The 14,555-nt window shown below is 36.8% G+C and overlaps 1 protein-coding gene across 1 annotated transcript in view; it reads right to left on the bottom strand.

The window, feature by feature from the left end:
* The window catches only part of LOC113620192 (receptor-type tyrosine-protein phosphatase delta-like), a 125,843-nt gene extending 117,661 nt beyond the window's left edge, over nt 1-8,182 (bottom strand). Inside the window, exon 1 of the mRNA XM_027105966.1 lies at nt 8,155-8,182. Coding sequence (XP_026961767.1) covers nt 8,155-8,182 — 28 coding nt within the window. The remainder of the gene's footprint in view (nt 1-8,154) is intronic.
* Between the last annotated feature and the right edge of the window lie 6,373 nt (nt 8,183-14,555).

Below are 14,555 nucleotides of genomic sequence, written 5' to 3' on the forward strand. Positions count from 1 at the left end.
AAAATTAGTGACATTTAAGAGAAATTCTAGGAAATTTTAAAGAGACAAGAAATACAGCCCTGAGTTAGACGGTTTGGCAAGAAATAGAAATAGGATAATATGGTAAAGTGACTCTAACCCAGATATTGTGTGCTGCCTTACTTTCAACTGAACTCCACAATCTGCATAAAAAGATGAGTCAAGAAGCCTCCAAAGTCACAGCAATAAAAAGAATTTCTGTAAAGAAAGGTGTAGACTTCAAGATTCCTAAGGACGAAAGGCTAACAGTTGGAGGTTTTTGAAATGTCCTCTGTCTCCTTTAAATGTTCCTAACATACACTTTCCCTCTTAAAAGCCTGCTTGTTATCTACCTGGTATTTCCGGATCTAGAAATCTATTATATGAAAATTATATAAAATGTAGACAAATACTTATGGACAAAGATATTAACCATATATTTTATTTACAAAGATTATAAGTACTCAAAACATCAATTATTATAGGAATTGATGGTGAGATAAACTGGCATAATGATGGAACGTCATACAAATAGTAAATGTTGTAATTATAAATTTTTTATTATATGCCACGAGAAATACTTATGACTCAATGGTAAGCCACGAAAGCATCACACAAAATTACAGATGAGAGATATCAGGTAAAGAAAAATGCACCCCAAAAAGGATAGGACAAAATATGCTAAAACATTAACGATGGTGGTTTGGGAGAAGGTATTTTAATTATTTTTCCTACTCTTCACATTTTTCTTGCTTCTTTGAGTTTTGACAATTAAGTTACAGTTGGACATTTTTTAAACTCAAAAACATTTTACTTTCCCATTTTATTTTCTATTTTCTTACCCCTATTACAAAGTTCCTCTTGCCTCCGGCCAGTTTTCAGTGATACGTCATTGAAACAAGGATTTAGTAACCATAGCTAAAGGTTATTTTGAAAACCATCCTTAGATTCTAAGTAAGAAGAAAATAGCAAAGTTCATCATTGTTTGCTCATCACCAGTATTTTCTCCGCCTTGTTTTCATGCTTCCCCTGTGATGCTCCTGCTGGCCTGATGGTGTGTGTCCTGACCTTCATCTTGATTTTCCTGGAGTCAGGGAAGACAGATTTCCTTCTCAGCTCCACCATTTTGTATGTGTAACATCTTGAGGGGGTGCCTAACTTTCCTATCTCTTAACTGTAAAAATATGAAATGTGAAATAAATTATTTTGCAGAGATCCCTTCCAGTTTTAAGGTATTAACTTCCACGATGAGGGAAAGAAGGGAGAAGAGAGGTGAGTGGTATCTTTGTAATGCTGATGCTGGGAAATGAGTCTCCACTTCATCAGGAAGTTCAACTTGGTGTTAGTAGAACTGGTGAAAACCCAGGTACCTGTTTGTTCAGAAACCCTAGGAACGAAAGTGGGCTCTAAAAATGCTGCTAGATATCACATCCAACAGCATCTCAGAGTAGCAATACAAACTGGATGATTACCAGAACTGTGAGCAATGTTTAAAATTATTTGAAATTGATTAACAGTGAGAGGAATAAAATACGCAGTACACTGATGTCACTTTTCTGTCACAAACAAAAAAGATATTAAAAGTTTTTATGGTTTTCATTCTGCTGTTGCAAACAATGCAAATTGATAATAACTACTCGCTTGTCAGCATCTAAATGGAAATTATAATTATGAAATTAAAATTCCTAGGGAGTTTCCCTGGAAAAACAAAATGTATTGCATTGCTATTTTAAGTGGTACAGCACTGTCATTTTTAGGTACTTTCCTTTTTAAAGTCCATAGCTTAAAAATTGTCAACCCTAAAGGAAAATGAATTTTAACAACCCAGCTTCCCATTTAAGTTCTGTTTTGAAATTTCTCACAAGAATGTATGGACTGGGAGGAGGGCTGTTGCATAAGATGACTATGTACTAATCAGAAACTAAATAAACAAAGAAGGTACGATGCCATTTTTGATGCACTGGGATTTTTTTTTTAAGGGAAAGTATCCTATTTCTCATTCTAAAGAATGAAGGAAATTTGGAGATTCTGACAATCTGCAAATAGGCAACAGTTACTCGGGAAAGTGCTTCCTAAATACTGAGTGGGGACAGTAAGAAGTCGAATTAATATAAAACCTAGAAGTCTTATTTCTAAGTGGAAAGCATAGGAGGCAAGTTCCCATGTTCTCAAAAAGGGATGCAACTATCATTCCAATGTTCAGATGTGTTTTTCTTTTATCTTCATTTTCTGGTCATACCTTACAGTTCTCATGCAAACACTGACAAGTTTAAAGATATAACCACTGGATGCTACTGCAAGGATCTTTTCATTTTTTTAAACTTAATTGATAATTTTACTTTTCAAAAATTTTTATAGGAGTATAGTTGATTTGCAATGTCGTGTTAGTTTCAGGTATACAGCAAAGTGAATCAGTTATACATATATGTATATCCACTCTTTTTCCGTTCTTTTCCCATACAGGTCATTACAGAGTACTGAGTAGAGTCCTGTAAGGATTTTATTTCTGAAGATGAAGTCAAGTAATAGAATTAACCTAATGAACTGTGGAAAATTTATTGAAATAACCAGTTAGGATCTGTTTCAGATCTGGGACTGTTTTTCTAAATCCCACTACACCCCACTGTAGTGACTCAGTATTCTTCAAAAAAGCAGCCTGAAAAGGGTCCTTAAATTTATTCTTTAAAAACAAACACAAAAAATGAAATTGATCACATTACATTGTTTAAAGGCATATCAATTATTTGCACACAGTTTTTTTTAATTTTTAAATTCTTTTCTAAATATATGTTAAAAAAAAATAGCCTTCACAGACAAGAAAGTCATGACTTTCTTATGGGATCTGATGTCAATTTTTCTACATTTGTCAACCAAGTCCAAACCATGGAAAGGATAAGTGCCATTACTCTATGATGCAAGGTTAACACTCTAGATAATATAGTAAAATCCTTTCAGTGAGCATGTTTGTTGCATAAATAATCATCTTGGCTAGTCAGATGCTAACTGTGATGCTGTCAATGTTAGGCAGATGGCCAAAGGAAACAGATGAGAAAGAAAGAAGACTAAACATAACTCCAACAAACGCTAGGAGCAAGTAAGAATCTTCATTCCTAGAGGGGTCTAACAACACACAGCACCCACTCCCCCTTGTCTGTATCTCAGTTTAATAGAAGAAACTAAATGAGTCTTCTGCCTTCTTTTGTCAAGGGTATGTCCATATTGAAGTCATGCTCTGAAGATAGGAAGAAAGAGAAGAGAACCCACGTAAAAGAATAAAACAAAGACTTCCACTACACAGTCACACAATAGGACAGCCTCGGGTCTTAATAATCAAAGTCCCCATGATTATCCCATGAGATACAACCATAAATATTACGCTTGGTTTAAGAAAATAAAGAACTATCGGGAATATAAAGACGGAGAAAAAGACATTAAAACTTTACAGCCACCAATATTCAGATAAGTACCCTTCCATTATTGTAGCTAACTGCCATTGCTATCCACCTACAGCTGCCAACATTGTGCTCTGCAAAATGCATTTCTGTTCAAGCTGGTTTTGACAGGTAAGGAGTATGACCTTCTATTAAACTAATGCCAAGCAGAGGTCAGATTACTGTTAGACCCAGAAAGTCTATTTTCTAAATGGAAAATAGAGAAGCTAAACATGCATATGAGTCAGAAAAGAGGCATGCTGGATATTCTAGAACGTGTCTGCCGTGCTCACGTGCTGTTCAAAGACTGCATTCTCGGGATGCATTCACAGAGCAGACAGGAGCTCCAGGAACCAAGTAGATTATTATTTCCTACACAACTTGAGAGGAGCCACAGGCTGCTGATTGATTTTTCCTTCTAAGAGGTTAGATTGCTTCTTACGAGTATAAGCAATGCACGGTACCTTTAATGCAATGACTGTAATATTTTGATGCCATATCAGGTCTCAAGTTGCTAGGCTTTCTGAAGACAAGATGATAAGCCCAAAGAGCACATAAGGTGATTAAATTCAGGGGACAGAACGTACCAAGACCAGCAAATTGCCTTTGACCATCCTTAACAAACTGCTCAAAGACAAAACCTTCCTTTAGTACACTACATAAAGTAGAGCTAGACATAAAGTGAGGAGAACACTGACGTCCACTAGTAGCATCCATGGAAGAAAGGGATTTACGAGAAATTCTTAAAGGTTAACAAGACGACTCAGGTTTGTGGGAACTTGACTGGCCAACTGAGAATCACGTAAAACAGGTCCTTGGAAAGGACCACATGCTACAAAAGTGAAGAGATGAAATGATGGTGCCATTTGCCTAATTTAATTCTAATGAATAAGCCACTTCTGCAGACATCAAGGAAATATGTGGCACTGGGAACAAAACTAACAGCATGTAAATACTTGGCTTTGTTTCTTTCAGCTGATTAACATTTCCTTAAACAGAGAGTTTTGATTTTAAAGGGATATTTGTCACAATACTGTACTTAAAATCTTGAAAGGGGCAGGTTAATAATGTTATTAAACGATACTGAGGGAGAGGATGAGGAAATGTTCAGTAAAAATATATAGGTAGTCCTGTCTTTAGGAATCTACTTCCTCCCTAAAAGGTATCTGTAGAATTTATGAGACTGTCAGGTGACCTCATCTCTGTTCTTTCTTTTTCTGCAAGAATCAGGGTGAGGGCTCTGAAGGGAAGCTCAGGAACAGGGGTCTGGAGGTCGGTGAGAAATGCAAAGCATAGGAGGTGAAGCCGGGGTGATGCTAAGGGCCATGGCCAGGTCTGAAGGTTTAGGGGGACAAGAGCCATTGTCACAGGGTTTACATTCCCGTCCAGTCACAACACACTCTACTGCCACTGCCCCAAACACAGAAAACGGCCAAAGTTTGTGTAGATGATGGATTTTCTGTTCTGATTCATTGGGGTAGGTAGCAAAGTGTGCCCAAGATAGCAGTACAACTGTACAGGCTCGTGACAAGGGAAGAAGGGGGAGGTCCCAGAGTTGATGTTTAACTGTACGGAGGGCCAGGATCCTGGCACAAGACACCAGGCTGGACTGGTTTCCATGGCAGATGTTCTACATAAACCCGGGCCTGTGGGGACATCTATCCTATCACATGGAATCTGAACAGGGTCACCTCTGACATCCATGGCCAGGATGGACCTTCAAAGTCAGACTATTTTTGAGCCATCTATGATATTTTCTTTTTAATACAACTCCACAATCTTTTAACCTTAAAATCTGATTTCAGGAGCATTATACTTCAAAATGGGATAAAGAAATAACTACTCTTCAGTGAATTCCATGCACTGGACTAAATGTTTTATATATCTTATATGCAGTGTTTTCCATAGTCCTGTAAGAGTATACCATTACTCCTATTTTATAGAATTTTAGAAAGCTTTATAGTACTACATAAATTTAGAAGGGAAGAAAGAGTCAGGGAGAAAACGGGAAAAAGAAAGGAAGGAAGGCTCACTGAGGTTTAGCGTGAATCATGGACTTTTGATCTAATTGTGAAGTCCTGATATTTTTACTGTGCCAAATTAGAAGATGGAAAGTTACAAAGATGCTGCACAGACAATATGGTATAACTCAATTTATAGTATATTTTCAAATCAAATCTGTTTTACTTAACCATAAAAAGTATACTGGCTGTTTTCTCACGGGTTTGGTAAGTACTTTGTGCTGTATTACAGCAATTATTTTTCACTAGATAAGTGAGAAAGTTCACCCAGAATGCGCATGGAAGTTATTTTCCTAACTTCCAGGAGCCGATTGAAATCAGGGATACATAAAGTGTGATGCCTGGGCAAGAGACAAAAATCAAAGCCACAAAATTCAAAAATAAATCACATAAGTTCCAAGTGTAGTATGGTAGAATACTTTTGTATTTTTCTACATATAAGTTCAATTTGTTCATGATGGCAAAAGACAAGAAAGTTCTTGACATCAATTTCCTCTCTTCCTTTTCAAGGCATTTTGACAACATACTCTATGCATGTCTAGACCATTAATTTTTTTTAACATCTTTATTGGAGTATAATTGCTTTACAATGGTGTGTTAGTTTCTGCTGTATAACAAAGTGAATCAGCTATATGTACACATATATCCCCATATCCCCTCCCTCTTGCATCTCCGTCCCACCCTCCCTATCCCACCCCTCTAGGTGGTCACAAAGCACTGAGCTGATCTCCCTGTGCTATGTGGCTGCTTCCCACTAGCTATCTATTTTACGTTTGGTAGTGTATACATGTCCATGCCACTCTCTCACTTTGTCCCAGCTTACCCTTCCCACTCCCCGTGTCCTCAAGTCTATTCTGTATGTCTGCATCTGTATTCCTGTCCTGCCCCTAGATTCTTCAGAACCTTTTTTTTTTTTTAGATTCCATATATATGTGTTAGCATACGGTATTTGTTTTTCTCTTTCTGACTTACTTCACTCTGTATGACAGAAACAAAATTGAGTTATTTGTAGATCATTAATTTTATTAAGGCTTCAACTCCCAATTCTCGGCTGCTGAAATGATTACGACAGCATTCTCCCATTGGATAAATAGATGTCTGTGCCTCTGTATAACTATCAATATTTAAGGTGACTAACAATTGATATGTATACTAACAGAAAGGAAGGGGAGAAGGAAAAAGGAAAGGAAGAAAAGAGGACAGGAAGAGACTTGACTTAATGAAAAGGTATCTCCCACTTGAACTTCTCCTCAATGCCAGGTCCTTATTTCTAATGTTTGAAAGACTACCTAGTAACATCTCAAAATCATTATGCTGAAAACACACCATGCCATCTGCCTTCCCAATCCTACTTCTCTTCCTAAGTTTCCATGTGTGTTTGTGGCACTCCCACTCTCCCTAACACTCAGCCCTGCTGTTTCAGCCTCTTCTTTGTCTTCCTGGCCTTTGCCTCACTATCATTCAATTATTACGTCCTATAGATTCTGCTTCTAATAGGTCTCACTCCCCTTTGTTTTTTAATGTCTATTCACAATGACCATGATTCTCCCTTTAAGCTGGACGTTAGAATCACTTGGGAACCTTAAAAAAGTAAAAAGCTATAGGTGCTCAGACCCCTCCCCAGACCAATTAAAATTGAAAGTCAGTGGGTGAGGCTGGGTGATTAATTTCAGAAGATGCCAATGATCAGCCAGGATTGAGAATCACTGAATAATATCATGATATCTGTGCTTTCCCTTCCAGTCACCCTAACTTCAAGTTTTTATTGCTACAATCGATATTACAAATTACTGCTGATCCGACCCTTCTTTTCCTTTTCATTCTTATTCTTTCAGGTTTTGTTAAACGCATCTACGATTAAAGCTCTTTTCCACTCAAAATAAATAAATAAACAAACAAACAAGCTTTAATAGCTAACTGCTGCCAAATAAACCAGAAATCCCATTTGCGTTTTAAGACCTTTCAGAGCTGCTGTGGACCTACTTTCCCAAATATGTTTCTACTATCGCCCATCAGGAACCTATAATTCCCTGCGTCAATGCCTTGGTATAAGCTGTTCCCTTATATAAAATGCCTTCTCCCACATTTTAAAATTTATAGAATTTACCCATTTTTCAATCCCAAATTAAATATCTGAAGTTTTCTTTGATCCTCCCATCTGGATAAGATCCACTACTCTTTTAACTCTCTTATCATACTTTTTGCATCTCTCCTATGAGTTAAAGCAGTCTATCATTTATTACAGATATTTTATACATATGTATTTCTCTCCCTGCTCATTAACTGAACCCTGAGAAAAGCATCTGTGACCTGGTCATCTCTGAAATCTCGTAACTCCTAATCCCACCAGGCACATAGTAAGTGTTCAATACATACTTAAACGTGATAAAAGGCTCTCCAAGGTACTATACCCTCTAATCTTTGACTATACACTTTTCAGTACTTACAATGCATAATATTGTTGTAAACATGATAACTGTGCTTCCACTTGAATTATATTTGCTTAGAGCTTGATAAATTAGCTGAAGAAACAAACTTCAAGTAATATACATTGACACTGCAAAATACTGATGTGACATGGTGGGAGACTAATGGCCATACCAGGTCAAAAGTTGGCAAAATACAGCATATCCAAATCACAGATTCATGCATCCTACTGTAGGACTCAATTCAGATGAAGTATAATGTAATACAATGGATCTCACCTCTTTTATGAATATCATTGTACCTCATTGTTACCACAGAGCTCTCCTATTTTCTGCCACTTTTAGTTTTTTTTAAATAAATTGACTTTATTGTTCTGACTGTACATTTTTATTATAAGTAAATTAGAAAACATAAATAAATTAAAGGAAGGCATTTTAAAACATTCTAATGGTTATCGTTTTGATGAATGGCTTTTAAGAATTTTTCTATGTCCGCTTAACATATACTGTCTACAAAAAAGTAGATTATACTGTATGATTATTTTATAGCCTGCACTTCACTTAAAATATATTGTGAATATATTTTCTGTCAATAAATATTTAAATGGAAAAGGCTTTTATATTATAAAGCATATAGATATATTTTAATTTACTGTTAAACATTTAGGTTGTTTCCAATTTTTTAGTGTTATAAAAGTTCTCTAGTGATTATTCTTGTATTTATATCCCTACACATATACGTCATTCCTATATGTGATTCATTCTTTCTTTCTTTTTTTTTTTTTTTTTTTTTTTTGCGTTATGCGGGTCTCTCACTGTTGTGGCCTCTCCCGTTGCGGAGCACAGGCTCCGGACGCACAGGCTCAGTGGCCATGGCTCACGGGCCCAGCCGCTCCGTGGCATGTGGGATCTTCCCAGACCGGGGCATGAACCCGTGTCCCCTGCATCGGCAGGCGGACTCTCAACCACTGCGCCACCAGGGAAGCCCTGTGATTCATTCTTACATGTAAAACTAACATGTATGATGCATTCCTATATGTAAAATTAAAGAATTAAAAAACTATACATTTCTAAGGCTTTTTATACACTTTAACAAATTATGCTAAAAAACTCATATAGTCATAGGAGGAATAAATATGAGTGTCCAATTACCTAGACCACTGCCAAAGCTGAAAATTAGCACTTAATCACTGGCAAATTTTTTATCCTTTTTAGTTAAACAGAGGGATAGAAGGTAGAGGTCAGACGGTGATCAGTATAGAGGAAAAAACTGGAAAATTTACACCTTAAAGATGAATCCTCTTCAGATACTCCTCAAATCCTGCCTTTTCCATTTCCCCTTCGGATGAAAGAATGTAAGAGGAATACTTAGTGGTGAATACTTAAAGACCAATGAAGAAAGAGGAGAAGGAAGAACAAAAACTATCTATCAACATGAAACTACTGAAAGTAGTACTTAAATGCTATAGAAAATAATTTTCGATTTAAAAAAGTCAAGACATTCACATCCGTCTTAGTCTTTCAAATTGTTTTTCAAAAAACAATTAAGATGAGGTTTCCTATGAATTAGTCAGTGCACAGTAGTAAAATAAATTTCTTGTTTGTCCTATTTCAAAATATATTAATACCCGGGTTATAAACACTTATTTTACAGCCGTAAAAGTTGTGCAGTCTCACTACCGTAACTTATTTTTTTTTTTTTTTTTTTTTGCGGTACGTGGGCCTCTCACTGTTGTGGCCTCTCCCGTTGTGGAGCACAGGCTCCGGACGCGCAGGCTCAGCGGCCATGGCTCACGGGCCCAGCCGCTCTGTGGCATGTGGGATCTTCCTGGACCGGGGCACGAACCCGCGTCCCCTGCATCGGCAGGCAGACTCTCAACCACTGCGCCACCAGGGAAGCCCACTACCGTAACTTTTTATTTAACATACAGCCATGGGATATTATGACCAAAACAAACAATCCTCTATATTCGCTGTGTCTGGGCCATAAAGTTTCTCTGAACTGTCGACATGCTTAGTAAGACCGACCATCTGTTTTCGTGTAAGACACTCACTGTAACCACTGGCTTAGCAACACAAATTTTAGAAAGGCGTGCCAGTGGTCCAGAATCACTCTTAAGATAGAATCAGCGAAGCCATTCTTACCATTCCTTATGCCAGACTCATGCATCCTTAATGAAAACATGTTATCAGCAGCACTATTTATATATTCACTTAACATTTTCCACTTGAAGCCTCTGGGTTCACGTACTACCTACTTATGCATTCAAAATACCAGGCATTTTGACCAGGCATCCATTTTCATTCAATAGAGTGATAAAGGCCCTTACACTGAAACAGATGAAAAGTCATGAAATCTCTCTGGCTCATTCATAAAGATGTAGGCAAATGACACAATATTTATTGCCTTTTTCCACATTTCCTCTAAATGGTAATGTACTCACAAGGCTATTTAACACAGATACCGTATTTGACAAAAAAGAAACTCTACCGACCCTTTAGCATCCTTCTGTAGTTAGTTTTCAAAGCAGATTCATTCACATCATTCACTGCTAATTTACTCATTAACCATAATTTATCACATCAGATGTGTTGATCATCATTAAAAGTAATCATTTATTCCTCCTTCTAACCTGCTGTTTATCGTGTACCTGCAAATTGGATCACATAGGAGAAAGGTAATTGGATTATTTGAAAAAAGAACATGAAAACAGACATAATTTAAGTGGCAAAGAAAGGGGAAAAAATGACAAAACAATGTCATCTTTGGCATTTTTTTCATTGAATTCTTTCCAAATTTTATGTTACTAAATTCCAGAATATTGATTCTATTACCTCCCCTCTAAGAAATTTCCAATATGCCAACTATGTGAATTTTGTCTTATTGTTTTTTTAAGGAAACTAGAGTGAAATGCTGTACTGGCTTCACTTTAGAGACCAGTAGCAAACCAGTTCCACAAAGAGATCTACTGATGTCACTGTAAGTGCTGAAAAGCTTTGAGCTGACATGAACCACTATAACTCCCGTCTTCTAACCAAGGTTAGGTGTTACCACAACTGGCAAAAGCCTGGATAATTTCTTGTAAGATAGATCCATCTTCTAGGAATAAATGTGACCACAATTTTTCATCTATCAATTTCATACTGTTAAGTTAGCCAGGTAGTTTGGGAAATGCAAGTAGCTGAAATATTCCCAGTAGCTATAACATGGAAAGGGTATATGTGCAAACACATGTGCATACTTTCAGTGAGTGGTAAAACAGATTGCAAAATGAAGTTCAAACATATCTAATGGAGAAATTTAGAAGCAGTATCATAAGAAAACCTTGTTTACAGACAAAGTAGCATCTCTACAGATACACTGTTTTCATGTGTTACAAAAGCGTTTTGTCTACAACAGAATATTGTGGAAAATGAGCTGTGAGAGTTTTTATAACAAAGGCAATGTTAATTGTAAATATAGAGAGTTTTATAATAAATATGATATTTCCTAAAGAAAGTCCATAATTAATACTACCTTCCAAATAAATGACATTATGATTTTTAAGTGTTTCAAAGATGAAACACGTGAACATTTCATTGTTTAAAAATATTTCCTTCAAACTCAGTGTTTTAAGGGGCACTACCATTTGTTAATAGGTGAGTAGACATAGTGGATAAAAATATAAAAGATAAAAATGGACTGATTCACTTTGTTATAAAGCAGAAACTAACACACCATTGTAAAGCAATTATACCCCAATAAAGATGTTAAAAAAAAAAAGATAAAAATGCAAAACAATGAAAAAATTGACTTGCCTAGATACCAGAATTGCTTTAGACTGAAATTGTGATTTTAAAAATATATTTGAAAAACACCCAGCACTATTCACATTTGAACGAATACTCTGCTAGAGATCATGATATTCTAAGTTTAAAAGGCCTATGTCATAGCTTCATTCTGTGTAATGCCTAGCTTATTGTAGATATTTGATACCTTTTAAATAAAGTACTATTATTTTGGATGTATGGATAATTTAGATATGAATCTATGTCCTTCCACTAATTTTCCACTAAATTAGAGTTTTTTTAAAAATTCACTTCTCTGTAGACTCAGAGCCAAAAATTATTTGGCGATGATTTCCAGGATTCCAAATACTCTCATTCAATATTAGGTAACTATTTTAGAACCAATAACAATTTGTAGGATAATAAAAACACTCTTTTCTGATATCCCTCCAACTGAACACATGTAGCAAGCAAAAGAGTGGCATTTATTTTACGTATTAAATCCATCCTTTCTAAAATAAAATTAATTTTTTAGAGTTAAGAGAAAGAATTAATATCCATACAAGCAAGTTGGATATGAGGAAAGTGTTCCTTCCATAAGATGTCTCACTGAGCTTAATCTTGCTAACCATGATTGATCTGTGCATTCTCAAAAAGAGTGGCCTGCCACTCGCCCATTCTCAAATTCTACCCAGTGAGCTATTTGGGGGTACAAAAGATGGAAAGCATGACAACTGGTTCTGTGCTAGGGCTGTGAAGTCATGTACCAGCAAGCAATGATAATAATAGATGATCACCCAGGGCCATGGACTGGCCCTGTCCACGCAGAAAACGCAAGTTGACATTAATTGGATCCTGGCACAGAGAGAATAGGGTACAATTCCTTGGTTTGTAGATGAAAATAAACCTTTAAAGAACTTTAATGAGTCCTAGATGGACAGAGTATAATACAATAATGAAATTCTTGCTCTCTCTTTTTTTTTTAAGCTACATCTCCGTCAAATAACCCTATCGGCATTTCCATGACAGCATGTTAAATCTGAGGAGGAAATGTCTCATTCTTGCCGCCTGTGAACTGAAACACATACACACTACAAATTTAGAAAGCCAACAAAAGGAGGGGGAGGGGCCTTTTCTGTCCCATCCTCACTGAAATCTGTTATGCTCTGGTAAGTCCTTTTGTTCCCATTTTCCGAATAGCATAGGATTTATCGACATAAATACCCACCTCACCTCGCCTGGTTAAAAAAAAAAAAAAAAAAAAGGTAACACTTGAATCTAGACACAAGGTTACACTACTCAAATATTATGCAAACACTTTTCAGTTGAATTAATTTTCAAGTATCAAGTCCCTTATTTGTATCCCTGGGCAGTGCAGCCTCTGGTCCCAGCTCATTTTGGTGCCGATTATGCATGCTTTTCCAGAGAAACACATTATCTGAGCCCCAGGAAGATGGGAGGCATTCCAAAACAGCACAGACAGTAAGGACCTTTATTTGCCAACTAACTTTTTTCCCCCATTCTCTAATTTACGACTCAGGGTGTTAAAGAAGAACACAAAGGGTTTTCCCACACAGAAATAACCTTTATGAAAAACCTGCAAACGAGATCTTAATTACACTATTTACCAATATAGACTGCATGACGAAATAAACGGAAACATTTCTTGCTACAGCTTGTTTTCTTTTTTTCCTAATTTAACTGTTGCAGGCAACGTCATAGCAATTTAAGTCGGTTTTGTGACAAATTATGAGGACACTTATTTTAGAAGGAAAATCAACCAATAATGACTGCCTTGGCACATGGCTTTTGTTCAGAGCATAAACAGAAGCTGTGGCTGACAGCTGATGGACCCAGTCCCCTGCTATCCTTAGAACACATTTGCAGATACCCAAGGCCTCTTGCCAGACTGAGGCATGTAGTAGCCTCCCTTTCCATCCAACAGGGCTGCACTGACCAGCTTATGCTGAATACAATCAAAGGACACTGTTTTAGGACTTCCTACAAGGTTGGGCCTAGCTTTAGATGCTAAAAATACTGTTTTAATTATTAACAGTTCCAACAAGGCAATAACAATGGCCTTTTAGCATCATTCTGAACTATCAAGGTATAACCCCAAGCACTTCAAGTTTTAGACACACGCCCAAAAGTGTTTTTGTTAGTGACCCCAGATTATTAGGAACAGAAGAAAATGCTTCTTTTGTATTCTGTGTAACAGGAGCATTTGTGAATACAACGCCAGGCCACATGTGAGAATCTGGATGAACTTCATTTTCCAGAATTAGAAAAAGGGCCTGTAGATTATCCTGGGATAAGCTTTTATCCAACACCAAATGAAAAGATAAAGGCTCCGGGACGCTAAAAGTTAAGCGATGCATGCTACTTCTTTCCCTGAATCATTATATAACTAGCCAGAGTCACTAATTTCATCAAAGGAAAGGTTGCTTTAAAGTTCTCTGCAGCACCTTTGTCAAATTTTACTGTCTGAAGTCTTTGGTAACCTAGTGAGAGTTCCACCTGCTTTTTGAGGTGGATCTAAAAATGCCATGAAAGTAGATCTCCTTTCAAAGCTGGGAGGGAAAAAACAAAACGAAAGAGGAGTCTAAAGGGATGGGCTGCAATTAATAATCAAATATGTATCAGTTACTCTAATTCATTAAATAAATGGCCTTTGGGGTTGTCAGAGTGTCTTTTTAAGGCAAAATAAACTATAGAGAAAGATAAAACCAGTGTTTAAAATCTGCAAAGCAAAGCAGTCCCAACACTTACAGAGACTGAACTAAAAATGGAAAGCATTTGGGAATACAGACATTACTTTTTAAAGAGTCCATATGAAGGCTACGCACCCCTTTACTAATCAGCCAAAGGTTTTAACAGTCCAACTGCTTCTACCAGTGCCATGAACTCTCTCA

This window comes from Aethalodelphis obliquidens, unplaced genomic scaffold, assembly GCF_003676395.1.
Source record: "Aethalodelphis obliquidens isolate GAN/ISIS:26980383/991018 unplaced genomic scaffold, ASM367639v1 scaffold7, whole genome shotgun sequence".
In the NCBI taxonomy this organism is placed as follows: domain Eukaryota; kingdom Metazoa; phylum Chordata; class Mammalia; order Artiodactyla; family Delphinidae; genus Aethalodelphis; species Aethalodelphis obliquidens.